At 37.3% G+C, this 16,416-nt stretch overlaps 1 protein-coding gene across 1 annotated transcript in view; it reads left to right on the top strand.

Annotated features, from left to right (window-relative positions):
- Positions 1–12,457, top strand: part of LOC146005392 (BPTI/Kunitz domain-containing protein-like) — a 53,518-nt gene extending 41,061 nt beyond the window's left edge. The window contains exons 3-5 of the mRNA XM_083144625.1: positions 2,354–2,512; positions 3,654–3,827; positions 12,324–12,457. Coding sequence (XP_083000751.1) covers positions 2,354–2,512; positions 3,654–3,827; positions 12,324–12,349 — 359 coding nt within the window. The 3' untranslated portion in view covers positions 12,350–12,457. The remainder of the gene's footprint in view (positions 1–2,353; positions 2,513–3,653; positions 3,828–12,323) is intronic.
- Positions 12,458–16,416: the final 3,959 nt, after the last annotated feature.

Raw genomic sequence — 16,416 nt, 5'->3', positions numbered from 1 at the left:
CCAATAATTTTGACAAGTCGGCGCCCCTGGCCCAAATGATCTGTAAAAGAGATACGATGATTATGTTTGATGAATTCCTTGTGTCCAAATCGCTTTCTACACAAAGTAAGAGGGAAATCTCGAGTGAGAGAGAGGGGGGATACGTGTAGTCAAACTCACCTAATGCCTTACGTTTGTACTGCCCACCCTAATTTATCAATATGCAGTTTCTGCCCACCCGGTCGAAAAATTCTGGCGCCGCCCCAGAATGCCATTCAGAACATTATGACGATGAAGAATGGGTCTGCGGCACCGGCAATGGCTCTTTTCGAAAGACAAACAAGGAAGAAATGGATACAGTGTTCATTTTGCCTTACCCCTTACCAAAGCAAACCTCCAGTTGGCACGATTTACATGTGCGATCTTTGTAGTTCCTAAGGTGTTAAACTTCCAAAACTTGTTACATGTTTATTTTCTTTTATTAAAGTACCTAACTTAGTTTCAATATCTAGGCCTATCATTAGTGTTAGAAACATTTACATATGTCTATACTTAAAACCTACAAACGTCCTCAAGCTATTAGGCCTGTTAGACATGGTTCATTTCCAAACATTTTTCATTAATTTTATATGTTTAGGTTATGCAATGCAATAAGGGGTGTTTTTAATGTTTGTACCTTATAGTACTGTAGTGAGAAGCCTTAAGGGAGAACTTCTTACACATTTATATTCTTCTATGTACCGTATTTTCAATTTGTCAAAGATCTTATAAATAACCGTGAACACATTTCTGTAGCTTCATTATTTTCTAAACGCCAATTCGATTTATTATATTCAGTTAGTATGACTCATATTGTTAATAAGTGTTCCATTATAAGTATGTTATAAGAAGTGTTAGAATATATCACTTAATTTATAATGTTTATGTGCGGTGTTAATGTATCACCAAATTAAGAACCCATATCACCAAATTAGGTTCCATATCATCAAATTAGGTGAACAAGCAATGGGATTATATAAGCACCTACAACTGCCCTCATTTACGTTCGCATGAAATTAATTTGTAATTATTATACGCATTATATCCAAGGCTCAACAACACAACCATTACCCGCCAACACTTACGATTCAGAGACCGGTTAATTATCAAAATGTAAATTTATCACCTACAAAAAAAGATATATGTATGATCTATGATATTTACATAATATTTGGGTGGCTATTTGTATAGATCCTTAGGTATCTTAGATTGTCTCGGATGTGTATAGTTTTGGTATATCTAATAGGATCCTTAGATTCCTATGTTTCAAATTCGATTCTTGTAGCCTGGTTTAATAAACCTGCTAGTGGATGAATATTTTGTCGCAACTAGTGAAGAGAGATAGGAGTTGGAACGCACTTCATGTTATTCTTATTCCTCTTCTCGTCTTCACTTCTCCTCCCTCTTCTTCTTTCTTCTTACGAAGATTGATGACCGAGGTGTATATGCCTTACATCATCTTCTGTTCCTCTTCTCTTCTTCTATTTTTCTATATCCTTCCTCTCATTCCCCTACTTCTTCTATCTACTTCATTCCTTCCTTCTTCTATCTACTTCATTCCTTCCTTCTTCTCATCTTCTATTTCTTCATTTGTTTGTTCTTTCTGATGTCATATAGTATCTTCTCCTATTTATTGAAGTGATTCCTATTTCATAGTATTTGGTCTTCTTTATGTTTTCCATATTTTTTGGCACATCCTCTAGTACTTCCTTGCTTGTTGATCTTGTATGTCTAATATTTTTAATCATCCTCTTCCTTCTTGTTAGGTTGTCTCTTAAGTCTGCATTCTTCTTGCTTGTATTTTCTTAAGTAGTATGTTTCCTCTTGTGTGGAAATCGATTCTGCTAGAGTGTTGATACAATTAAAGATCCTCTTACCCTCCAATAAGTTCTGATATTCCAGTTCTCATATTTCTCGTCTCCAGTCTATTATTACTTTGGATGTATATTTTTTTTACATTTTAGTACTCTATGTTTCGGAGTGTCTTCTTCCTGGCACAGGTCACATTGTGAAGTGTCACGCATCTGGAATATTTAAAGATAGGAATTATAAGGTCCATGACCAATTACCATGTATCATGCCCCTTGTAGGTATCATATGTTTTAATTTCTTACGATGAATCACATTTGGAATGTATTTCTTTGTCTGTTCTGATTCCGTATATATTCTTCTCATTCTTTCTGCCACCTATTCAAGACTTCCAAATCGATGTATCTTTTACATGCTATTTTCTCATTGCATACGAGGCTGGCATATGTGAACGTCGATGTATACAAAAGAGAAGATAGGTGTTTTTAAGACTGACATATGTTTTTTTATTTTTTTTTTATTTCAGCCAAGCTCGACATATGTACACAGAAGATAAAGCAGAACTGCGTGTCTCCTGAACTTGTGTGGGTGTTCAACATGTCGACGAACGAGTGCCAGCGCTTGCCTCCAGGACAGTGTGGGGGCACCTTCTCTACCGGTGACGCTTGCTGGAAAGCCTGCTCAGGTATCTTTCTTCCCTGTTGTACAGGGTGTTTCAAGGTGATTTGCCCTCATTTCAATCTTAATTTTTAGTACCACAACAGATACAACCTTACACAAGGTACCGTTGGAAAGAGTAAGGTTCAAAGTTTATTCTTTCAAGAAAGTTGCTTTTAATGGCAATCTACAGGATGATTCAAAGTCTCTTAACTAGGCTGGGTACAATTGGTCATGATAGAAACAGGTTAGGCCTACGGGGAACCAATGTTTTCCTGATTAAAAATAGGTTGAAGAAACCTTTACCACTGTATTTATCATAAAATTCTAGCTTGATTTGATGTCACATCAACACTTTCCATTCTAAAAAAAAATGTTGAATTCATTATAGCGGCCACCAATATGGCGGACGTCAGCTTTGAACACACCAAAATGCTTCCCCCTTGGCCTAACCTGTTTCTATCATACCCATTTGTACCCAGTGTCCTTTACATTTTATAGGGGGGGGTTAAAAGACTATTAGATTGCCATCAAAAAGCAAAGTTCTTGAGAGCAGCATCGTTTTAACCATTGATTAATAGGGAACGGATTTTAAGGTGGAGCACCTGTTTTCATACCGATCGACTGAGATGTATTTTAGGACATGAAATCCAGCAAAATGAACACACTTTGTTGCACCTTCTGTGAGATTAGCACATCTATCCCCTCTTTACTCCCTCTTTCATACTTCAGCACCTTTTTCCTTCCTTATCTTTCATGTTTCGTTAAAAGAAAATGACAGAAAAATGAATGATTTTCACTCTTCTTGAGCAGCTACATAAAATCCTATAGTATCATTTTGTAGAGCAGAATGACAGCTATAGAATGGTATAATATAATCATTGTAGCCCCAATATTTCCCAAGCTAATGTAGCAAACCCGCGAGAAAAAACGCAAACTTCAACAAAAACTATTCGGCAGAAACACAGCTCTCTCTGCGGTCCGCGCGCATTATATACAGAAGGGACAGAAAAAGAGAGCATTGAATAAAGCCATGTTATCAACATTTTTTTTTCGCACATTTTTGAAAACATTTTCAGGACCTATTTTCCCTTTCCCGACCATAATTTTGTACATTAAAATTCTTTTCTTATTGATTAATGACGTTGTGGACGTATCTCGTTGCCCAGATGATCCACGGATAGTGTGTGGCCTTCCGAAGGAAAAGGGCTCTTGCAGGGGGCTCAACATTCGCTGGTACTTCGACGACACGACCAACAAATGCGTCGACTTCACATTTGGAGGATGCGGGGGAAACGCCAACAACTTCAAGTCTGCGGATGAATGCCTCGGGTTTTGCTCAGGTGAGTGAGACTTTACACTGAAATCAACCAACTTTCAAAGCCAGTGAGCGCATTAACGATGGGATGCTGGGGAACCAAAAAATATTCCCCTCAAAATAAAAATATTTTTATCCCCGTCAGAAATATTTTTATCCCTCTCAAAGAAAATTGAATTGAAAATATACTGGGTGCCCCAAAAAATCCTGACGATTTTTAAAATGATATAGCACAGTATTCATGTGCTAGCCATACATTCATATAACTAACTAACTCCCTAGCCTTCTTAAACCCGAAGGTTCATGGCTGCAGCAACACAGGCCTTCCATCTTTCCCTATCTTCAGCAAGTTCTATATACTCTTTTCCATCCATACCGATTTCCCTTAGGTCCATCTCAACATTGTCCCTCCATCTTCGTCTTGGCCTTCCTACAGGTCTCTTACCATCAGGTTTCCCAACAACAATCCTGTAAACTCCTCTTTCTTCTCCCATTCGTGCCACATGGCCTGCCCACCTAAGTCTTCTTGATTTAATTATTCTAATAATATCTGGACATGAATACAAATTATGTAGTTCTAAATTATGTAACCTTCTCCACTCACCTGTCTCCTCATCCCTTTTAGGTCCAAAGATTTTCCTAAGGATCTTATTTTCAAATACTCTCAATTTATGTTCCTCTTTCAATGTAAGGGACCAAGTTTCACATCCATATAATACTACAGGCAAAATTACTGTTTTGTATATTTTAACTTTTAGTTTCTTAGATATTAAACGAGAAGACAAAAGTTTATGAAGAGAGAAGTAACATGCATTTCCTGAATTAAGCCTACTTTTTATTTCCTCTTTAATATAATTTTCATTTGTTAATATTACTCCTAAGTATCCGGTTCAAATCCGGGAACTTTTCTAACGATGGAAGCGGCCCCGGCGCCCACCCAGCGTCGAATAACATGGGTACCTGGGGGAAACCCTGGGGGGTAAAGGCGGTCAGGGGCGTGATGCTGATCACATCACCCCCACTCACGACCGGATCAAGAAAGTGTGGGGCGTTACCCCCACACCCCCTATACGCCTTCATGGCGTGGTGCTATGCACAGGGGAGCACTTTTTTACTTTACTTTACTCCTAAGTATTTGAATTTGGAAACTGGTTCAAACGAGTTGTTATCAATAATAAGATTTTGATTATTACGTAACACTTGGTTTCGGCCTGTAAGCATATATTTAGTTTTCTCTTTGTTAACTTCCAAACCTATCTCTTTAGCAGTTTTGAAAAATATTTTAGCATTATTCTTAATTGTATTCACATCATCCCCCAGTAAGTCTACATCATCTGCATATGCTAACAACTGAGTCATACCATTTAATTTTAGTCCTTCTTTAGTTTCTTTTACCTTCCTAACAGCATATTCTAAGGCAAAATTAAAGAGCAATGGAGATAATGCATCTCCTTGTTTTAACCCATCATGAATTGTAAATTTGTCAGACATATTAATACCCACACGAATTTTACTTTCTGTTTCACTGGTGCATATTTTTATCATCCTAACAAGCTTCTTAGGTATTCCAAACTCTACTAATATATTATATAATTTATCTCTTTTGACTGAATCATATGCTTTTTTGAAATCAATGAATAGCTGATGGACATGTTGATTATATTCCCACTTTTTTTCAAGTGTCTGTCTGATGTGAAAAATTTGATCTGTAGTTGATCTGTTACGTTTAAATCCACATTGATAATCACCTATAATTTCACTAGCATATGGGGTTAGTCTTGTTAAAAGAATGTTAGATAATATTTTATATGTTGTTGAGAGTAGAGAAATTCCACGGTAATTATTGCAGTTCATTTTATCACCTTTTTTAAACACAGGAACAATTATGGATTCTTTCCACTGTTGAGGGATTTCTTCTTTATTCCATATTAAACAAATTAATTTATGAATTTGACATATTAATGAATTTCCACCATATTTAATTAACTCAGCTGGTATTAAATCAATGCCAGGTGCTTTGTTATTCTTTAGCCTTTTAATAGCATCTTTGACTTCAGTCAAGTTAGGTTCTGGAACTAAAGGTTCTGCTGTGTGGACTTCATTTACTTCTGATTTATCTCCTACATGAACATTTAAAAGGTCATTAAAGTAGTTCTTCCATCTATTTAGTATATCGCTTGGGTCAGCTAGAAAATCACCATCTTTATCTTTTATCAAGTTTACTTTAGGTTGCCACCCCTTTCTAAACTCATTTACACCTTTATATAAATCTCTGATATTTTTATTTTTGCTGTTTGTTTCAATTTCGTTAATTTTGCTTTTCAAGTAATTTCTTTTTTTAATTCTAAACGTGCGGTTAACTTCTCGCTTTATTCTATTATAATTGTTTAGATTTGTATCATCAGAGTTATTTAACCACCTAAGACTAGCCTGATTTCTTATTTCTATTAGATTATGACATTCATTATCAAACCATGGCTTACTTTTTCTCGGTTTATGGTATCCTATACTTTCTTTAGCTGCTGATTCTATTGCATTACGTATGTGCTCCCAATTCTTATTTACGTCTGTTTCATTTATATTTTCATCATCATTTAAATCCTGGAAAACATCAAATCTATTTGACAGTTTAATTTGGTAATCTTTCTTAATTCTTTCATCAGTAAACTTTCCTGTATCAAATTTTAGAACTTTTAGATTTTGTTGCTTATGATTTATCACTGAGAGTCTTTCTCTTAATTTAGCAATCACTAAATAATGGTCACTGGCACAGTCAGCACCTCTATGTGTACGAACGTCAATTATACTAGTATGCCTTCTCTTATCAATGAGAATATGATCTATCTGATTATGAGTTTTACCATCTGGAGAAGACCAGGTATATTTATGGATATCTTTATGTTTAAAAGTGGTACTTTTCACAATTAAATTCTTTGAGGTTGCAAAAGTAATCAATCTTATACCATTATCATTACTTAATTCATGAAGACTTTCTTTACCAATCGTGGGTTTAAATGTCTCTTCTTTGCCAATCTGTGCATTACAGTCACCTAACAGAATTTTCATATCATACTGAGAAATTTTATCAAAGACCTGTTCTAACTCTGTATAAAAATCATCCTTAGTATTATCATCTTTATCTTCCGTTGGTGCATGTATGTTTATTAAAATAATTTTACACCACCTACCCTGTAAAACTGCATATGATATCCTATCATTAATAAATTCTACTGTTTTAAGAGCCGAGATAATTCTATTATTTATGAAAAAGCCTGTTCCAAAATTATGATTTTCAGTACCACCATAGAAAAAAGTATAATGTTTAGTTTTACAATTCCCTTCTCCTGGCCACCTAACTTCCTGGACAGCTACTACATCTAATTTATACTTAAGTATCTCATTAACTGTACACTGAAATGCCCCAGGCCGGTAAAGGCTCAGAACATTCCAGGTGCCTAATTTAATATCCTTATTCCTAACGTAGATCTTATCCTTAGTCCAGGGACCTCCCAAAGTAGTCCCCACCCGGAGATCCGAACGGGGGACTATTTTACCTCCGGAATATTTTACCTTGGGAACATCCATGGCCTTATATTGCTGTTTCTTGACATTTTTTTTACAGTGCAGAGTTGTCAGCTCTACGCCTAACCCCCAATATGAATGGAGGAACTACTACACAAGACAAACACAAACATATTAGACAGCACAATTACTACACAAGACAAACACAAACACATTAGACAGCACAACTACTACACAAGACACACATAAACACATCACAACTATAACAATATAAACACAAACACACCACAACTACTACACAATATAAACATAAACAAACTACACACCACAACTACTACGCAAGACAAAACAAACATACTAGACAGCACAACTACAACACAAGACACATACATACACATCACCGATACTACACAAGACAAACAGAAATACATTAGACAGCATAACTACTACATAAGATAAACACAAACACACTAGACAGCACAACTACTACACAAGACAATCCCAACCACACTAGACAGCACACCTACTACAAAAGACAAACCCACATACAAGCACACCACAACTACTACACAAGACAAACACACACTACACAGCACAACTACTGCACAAGACACACAAACACATAACAACCACTACACAAGGAAAAAACAAACGCACAACTACTACTACACAAGATTATGAAGAAAGAAAAAAAAATAATGGGAAGGGAAGAAAATTAGTTGAAAGAGAAAAAATAAAAATGGAAGTGATAAACGAGAGGGGGAATGATTGGAAAAAGAAGGGATGGAAATGTAATAGACCACGGGTGCCAAATTATATAGGCTTGAGCCAACCCAATAATTTGTCATTATTATTATTTGAGGAATGCTAAAGGAACTAATTTCAGTAAGTACTTTCTCTTGTAAATTTGAAGAAATCCGTCCGGGCGATATCGCATATTTACCGAAAAAGGCATAACTTCACCTTAAAGAATGTTCCGCAAGGCAAAATTGGTAAGTACCAGTGGTAAAATTAAGGAAATAAATGAGTGAAAGGTGTCCGGGCATTATGGCATATTTACCGATTTTAGCTCTAGGAAATGTGTTATTGTGAAGAAAAGTAAACTTATATGTGTGGACATTTGTACGGTTCACTCCTATTAGTGATGTTGGGATGTGTCATCTCCAGATACAGGACTACTGTATAGCAGGCTTAGTGTATTGTATTTTTAATTAGTGGTAATTATTATTGTTAGGCTCACTACATAGGAACAAATTCGTAATTAAATACCTCTAGAAATCAAGTTCGTCTGGAAAAACACCTGCATCTTCAATGTGACTAGGCTGGGTGAACCTTCCTTGATAAGCATTCCGACACACAAATCTACCAATCGCTGAATGTCTTGTCGGCCCAGAGGAACATTTGGTTTGAAAGTGCTGTCAGGACTGAGCATCATAAGTTTCACCTGCAAAGAGAAGATTCATAACCCTGTACCTGGGATCTTTTGTGGCTAGTATGCTAATGAATATTTCAGTGGTTCTCTCTCCAGTTTTGCACCTTTTGGTGTGCAGAATGCATTACTATTTAATTCTCAGCATGCATTGTGAAAGCTTGGTAATAATCAGAGTTAGGATTTTTAGGTGCGCACCTTTTTTTCGTAGTGAAAGTGAGACCTCTCTGGAAGGACTCAGTGTGTGAAATGTTGCCTCAACGTGAGAATGGAGCTAATTTTCCAGCACCTTTTCTCCCCTTTTTTGATAACCTTTCCCCTTCCCTCCCTTTTCTGGGACATTTATCTATTTTCCCCCTTTTTCGTGTTCTTAATTGCTTCCCCCCCCCCTTTTGGGTCCTTTTACGGGTGATGTTAAATATATTTCCTCAGCAAATCATTGAATTTTTATTTTCTTTTTTCGCGACACTTTTCTCTTTTAAGATGTTTTCACATTGTTAACTGAAATTGAATGTATTTAAACTGTGCTTGATTGTTGGCTATTTGAAATCAACAGAAAGGCAGCTACTGATATGCACCAGATTGCCGTTATTTTTTGTAAGATAGAAGGAAGAAGGAAATGCAGTTTGGTCTTGGAAGCAGTGAAGCAACAATGTGTTTCTGAAGTGGTGGGTTTCACATTTCATGTGTGCGCAGTGGACAGATATTGTTTGTGGATGTAAGTTCCTTACCTGCTTTTTCATTCTGTTAGATCCTGTTAGTGCATGTACTTTACCGTGCCGAAAGTGCCCAGACCCCGATTTCTCAGTCTGGCTCAAGAATTTAAGCACGAGTTCATAGAAAGTGATGGAACTGTTATTCGATGCACTGTTTGTGATACGGAAATCACATTAGATGAAAAACACCAGAGAGATCGCTTCCAGCAACATATTTCCAGCTCTAAGCATCAAAAGAACAAGAATTTGCAAGGAAGTAAATCTCGTCAGCCTCTCTTACGCAATGCATTTGAGCAGTGTTCTTCCAAGAACCAAAATTTAAAGGAATTTAATGTTGACTTGTATGCATCTTTTACACAGCATTGTATGCATCTTATACAACCACTCAACAAGGTGAACCATCTGGCCTTGAAAGGGTTACACGGTTGTCAGTGCCTGCTGAGAGTACGTTAAGGAAAAACTATATTGAACCTGTGTATGAAGAAACTGTTCGTGAAAGTAAGGTGAAAGGTCAGATTGCGATATAGGTGTCATTCTGGATGAGACGACAGACTCAATGCAACGATATGTTTTGAACATTTTGTTTTTTCCTTTGACAGATGAGGAAGTTAAGCCCATGTTACTAGACATGTATGAGTTGCAGAAAACCAATGCCAGTACAGTGATGCAGTCATTTATGGATTTCTGTCAAAAACTGTGGCCCGGTGGACTTCAGTTCGAAAAAAGTTGTTGTACTTACTGACCAGGCTCCCTATATGTTTCCGGCATTTAACCAATTGAAGCCATTGTTCCCTAAGTTAAAGCATGTAACCTGTTTGGCTCATGCCCTTCACAGGGTTTCTGAATCTATTAGGAACGAATACAACGTTGTAAATGAGTTCATATCTGATCTGAAGAAAATACTCCTTAAGGTCCCGAGTCGCATTCTTGCCTACAGAGAAACTACCTGCCTGCCCCTGCCACATTTCCCCATCATTACTCGCTGGTGATCATGGATTGAGTGTGCTGTATTTCTGTGAAAATTTTGAAAAAATTAAGAAGTTTGTGCTTTCCCTGGATTCAACCCACGCAGGTGCAATTTCCAAGGCACAGCAACTTCTCCTCCCAGACAAGATAGATGATTTGCAAAAAGAACTATTTTGTGTACAATCCTGCAAGTACCTGTCGACATCCATCAAAAGCTTAGAAGAACAAGGCATCGAAAAAGAAAACAATGGGATATCTTTACTACTGTGAGGGGGCAGTTAGATTGTTTTGCCAGAGACAAATTTGAGGCTAGTCTTGACAAGAATCCGGATGTTGTGGAATTTGCCACTTCCACAGAGTTGCCATTCCGAGTGAATACTAAGTTTGCCCCACTTGTTTCTGTGGATCTAGAGAGAAGCTTCAGCTTATATAAAGATATTTTATCTCCGAAAAGTAACAAACTCACTTTTAAAAATTTAGAAATGCTTAATGTTGTAAGGTACAACAGCTTTGTGTTTTTCCCAGACTCTGGTGAATAACTGTAACACAACCTATGTGTGTGATGTGTACACAGCTTCGAGTGAATAGCTGTTGTATTACATACATTCATATGTATGTAATTATCGTTGGATAAAAATATGGTTTACCCTAACATTAAATGCGGAAAACAACAACTTGTAGATGTGTTTCAACAATGAAAGCACGGTTTGTTGCGTTGCGTTCCACGCCTGCGTGATAACTGAACCACGACCCCACCACGTGACGCGATGCAATAACAAAACGAAATCGACAGGTTTTTTTCTTCCCCAGGAAGAGAAGTTTCAGCGACCGACTCCAGTAGTGAGTGGACCAAAATGGGCGCCATTTGCAAGATATTATTTTTCGCACTTAATGCTCATGTAAATATTTATTTTAATAATAATGGCATACATATGACTCTAAGGCTAGCACATTAATATAGACGAACTCTATTTATTTACTGTGTTATATAATTTTAAAAATTATCAGGTATATCTGCACCACCCTGTATATAGTATACCAGCCTTGTGGATTAAAAGAGGATAAATTTTAAAAAATAACAGAAATGAGCTTCATTCGTGTTTATTAATATTTAGGAATTTATCCTAGTCAGTGAAATCTGAACAGGGCAGATATGATTAGTCGATAATGAAAATGTTAATTAATACCACTGTATTAAATTTTTGACATATTTACTGTAGTTAAACAAAATATTTATTTTATGGATGAATCCTGTGATCCTCATGTGTGAATACATACCCGAGTTTATTAAAAGCATGTTGAGTACATCTTGACTACCAAATTTTCTTTCGAATCAATTTCCAGCCATGGTCTTCTTTTCAATTTGGCAATTGTAGAAAAGCAGCAGCAGAAGATATCCCCCTCCAATATTCTTCCTCAAGTCGCTCGTCTGCGCAATGCCTTGTGGGAACAAAAGTCTACTAACAAGTACAGATAGTCTGCATCCAACTGGGAAAGCCAGCAGATCTAGCCTCGTGTGATTCACTCATTACTTAAGAGCAGGGGTTCACAAAATTTTTCGTTTCACGGCGACCTTAGTGTTTCAAAATTTTTCGGCGACCCCCAAGTCAGAATGTAGGCTTATCTAACACTTACAGTTAGTGTGGTTATGTTGCTTGCCTTAAGTTAAAAAATAAACACATATTTCAAATTCAGAAACATTTTATACTATGTAAAAATTACTAAAACCACGTGAGACTAACAAGTAAGTGTGATTTTAGTGAAAATATTGGAAGATTTTGCGGCGCCCCTGTAAGCCAACCACGGCGCCCCAGGGCGTTGCGGGGCACACTTTGGGAACCACTGCTTAAGAGTAAAGTTATTTTATATGGTATGTTTTCTTTTGCAGGAGCTGGGACGATAAAACAAGGCTGAAGTGCGAATGGATCTGCCTGGAGTTATGAAGGAGGTGTACTTTATTGAGCAATGCATACACCACATGGCCATATAGCACAAGATCGAATAAAGTAAATTATATTAAAATTATTTATGTTTCTTTCATAATTGCGTTTTGCTCAAGACCAGATTTTCCGCTGAAACCTCGTATCTCCAAACTTTCGTCTAAGGCGTCAGAAAAACGTAGTGTTAGAAAGCGTTAGTGTTGGAGATGTTAGATCTAGAAATTTGACCATTTGTCTAGTCTTGAAGTTAGAGAGGATAAATTTTTACAAAACAGGTTTGGTTTGATTTCAGTTTCAAGTCCATTTTTATGCACAGAAGGCTAATTGGGACTGGACCTATAGCTAAAGGTGTGATCCGAACCACTGTATGCCTCCACCGCGTACCGAACTCGGGACCGCTTGAATACAAGGCGAAGACGTTACCACTACGCCATCGGAGAGGCCACAAGGAAAGTTGGAATGTGTGCTTGTCCATATCCCACAAAACAGAAACCATGTATCTTTGAATTAGCATAAATGATAAATTCGAAAAATTTATTGACACTACAAGATACTATTTCAATAAATGTTTTCCCAATAGAAAAGCACACATTCAAAACAAAAAGAATTGCCTATGGATAAACAAGAAAATTAAAAGTCTTAGCAAACGGAAACTATCAATTCATAAACAGTGCAAATATGTAAACAGTCCTACCACAGATTAGCCCTACCCTTTCAACAAAAATTATAAGAAAATACTCAAGTAATGTAAATAGTCGTACATAGAAAAAAGTTGAATAATGCAGACAATAAAACTGCAGAACTCTGGAAAATAGTTAATCATATATGAGGTAAAATCATCAAAATAATATTATATTAGAATCAGGAAATATATATTCAAGATAGATGCACAGAAAATAGCAAATAGTTTTAATAATCATGTTGTTGTTAAACCTGCAACGCGAAATCATACTAGCTTACACACACAAACAAAAGTTAAATAACGTGAACATATCTCTCACAGATTCTTTGCATATGGCCCCTGCTACTTCCAACATGATACGTAACATAACATGAAAAACAAAACGTCAACGGGACTGCCCGACCCTGTGGCCGAGTGGTTAGCACATCGCGCTGCGACGCCAAGGGTCCCGGGTTCGAATCCCGGTCGGGCTTGGTTGTTTGTGAATGTCCATTCATCAATTTAATCATTTCATCACTCATCCCCATCTTCGCAAATTAGCCAAGAGGCACAAAACGCGAAGTAAAATAAACTAAATCAATCAATCAAGTCAACGGGACTAGATTCAATGCCGATTAACGCGATAAAAGAGATTTGCACATACATTAACGAGCCTCTGGTTAAACTAATTAACGAGTGTAAAAGGGCAACTTTCCTGACTATCTTAAATATCAAAAGTAATACCCTTACGTAAGAAAGGAAATAAGAATTGAAGACTACAGACCTATTTCCTTATTGTCAGTTTCTTCGAAAATTTTCGAAAATTTAATTTATAATAGGATAATAAAGTACGTAGAAGATAGAAAGGTATCCACGAGACAAGAAAATTGGTTTGTGAAATCGAAAACAAAAAAAATGCTACCTTTGATGTAATTGATAATATTCTTTGAGCTATAAACACTACACTCTCTAAACAACCACCGTCTCCTAGCAACCGGATGGAAGCTGACACGTAGTCAATAAAAATTAAATAGGATTACAGAATTGCATCATAATAGAACTGACGTCATAACATTAAATAAGTATTCTGTTTTCAATTCAACATTTTAAATGTCGTATTAGGTGTTCACTTAGGCGGAGGCGTAGAGAAGTGGAGAATCATGCTTAACGCTGTATTAGGCACGCATCATTTCATAGTATTGTATCCAGCAATTCGAACAAAACTGTTAGTAAGCATTCTCAGTATTTTCAAACACACAAGCTATTAATACTTTGCTGATTGATATGGGAAATTATCACCAAGATGTTCTTCCTAAAAAAACAAAAGAAGCTAATTTGAAGCTTACAACGTTGCCAATCTGTCAAGAAGTCAAAATCATAAACGCATGTCAAATGGACGTATTTTTGTCTCCAGAACCCTATATTTGAATTTTAGGGATTCTTCCTGTACTTGTATTGCGTCTCTGTCTCTCACGCTCTGTGTGTGTGGGGGTGGAGGGGGGTCTCTGTGTGTGTGTGTGTGTGTCAATGCCCTCAATACATTGTACAGTCAACGGCAAAGATAATAGTAGTTAAATTGTCCATCGCTATTTTCATTACCTTTTCATTCTTTATCATGTGCTCTTTTAAGGAGTGAAATTATGTTGGTTCGAAGCAGGTATTGTCCCCTCCTTCGTATAAAAGCCCACACAGGGTTTTTCTTGGAGATCGAATTTAGGATGTGCCAGCCTAGAGCCACTCTCTTTTACGAGAGGCACCTTTATACAAGTAAGGCCCCTGTGAAATAATTAGAACACTTTAACATTTGTTATTACACCTCGATTGACTGGTCTGGCGCGGTCATGATAATAGAATGAATTTTACCTGTCGTCCCTGTAGAGATGGTCGTCTCCGCTGATCTGTAGATAAGGCACTCCTGGAATAAAAAGTATTTTTAGGGAGCGCAACTCCCCGTTGAAACTTCTTACGTATCAATCGATAAACAGACTATAAATGGAGGCAACTACTGTTGACTAGATAATTTTCTGATTGCAACTAGGTTGCAGCCATATGTGCGTAGAGGCAGGGGGAGTGTGGAATTCAGAATACGTTTCCTCAGTGATACATTTACTTTAGGTGGATCCAAGTCACTTTTGCTACTAAGTACTCCACCCGTTAGATGAAGAAAATAAAAAATTTGGGAGGATCAAGTAAACTGTTCCGTCTATAAACAAATAGGTGGGTTTCAAATCTATTTTAAACCAGGCAGGGATGTTTACAAGTCAATCGAGAAAATCTGGAAAAAAATGTAACACAACAAATTCAAGACATGGGGACGTTATGTTTACGGCCAGAGCTCGGCCAACGGAGAAGGACAAGGAAGTTCCATATTCGTTGGTCTTCGATCACAAGCCAGTGTAAGCAATGATTATCACAAATGGAAAAGAATCAGAACAATTTAACATGTTAGGAGAAAATGTTTAATTTGCGTCATATACTTACATCGTCTCTCCACCCTTCTCTACTCGCCTCGTCGACAAGTGAGAATCACTTACCCATAGTGCACTGGGTCAAAACACTTGAACAACGTAGGCCGCTGATAGCCAGCGTTGCACACAAAACACACGTAAATATTGTCTTTATCGATGCACCTTGGATCTTCATGTTTTAAAAACTGACTACCAAGTACTGTACACAAAGCAAATTTTGGAGCACAAACCAGATCATGCGAGGAGAAAAATCTGTTCCAGTGATGGGAGCCAACTGTCCCAGCGCAAACAGACAGGCATATGGGCACGTATCACAACCTGGGCCGAGGCCATAACTTCCACGAGCTCACCAGTCAGTCTGCCTCACTGACAGTTTAGTGACAAGAGTAAAAAGTGCTGGATGTTGAACTCCCACCTCGCTTGAGAATATATCTTTGTGCCAGTGAAGTTAAGACAACCAGCAAAAGCATAAACTTAACGAATTGTCAGAAGTGAGGTGCTCGCACCAATGTTACAAACAGCTTAAATTAATTAGAACCAGATAATTTTCACTCTACACATCACCCACTCGAACAAGGGTTTGTTGTGTTTTGTGCTACGCTATCATCCCCCCTCGGTGTATACTTGAGGCCACGTGTGGGTGGAGTAAAAGCCCAGGAACCAATAGGAAGGAAATCAGAACTAGACAATACTTACGTAAAGTTTAAACTAAACTAGTGTTTTGTGTGCATGGCTATCAGCGGCCTACGTTGTTCAAGTGTTTTGACCCAGTGCCTTATTTGGATTAATTGTTAAACATCAAACTTCAAAATGTGACTTTCAGTAATTCGTTGATTGATTGATTGAGTTCAAATTTTTGGGTGCGCCGACACGTACGGCCATTTTCCACCCTTCGAAGTGAAATAGAAAATA

Source organism: Lepisma saccharinum, chromosome 23 (genome assembly GCF_977018435.1).
Source record: "Lepisma saccharinum chromosome 23, izLepSacc3.1, whole genome shotgun sequence".
Taxonomy (NCBI): domain Eukaryota; kingdom Metazoa; phylum Arthropoda; class Insecta; order Zygentoma; family Lepismatidae; genus Lepisma; species Lepisma saccharinum.
Note: the sequence above shows the minus strand (reverse complement) of the source record. Positions and strands in the feature narration are given on the sequence as shown.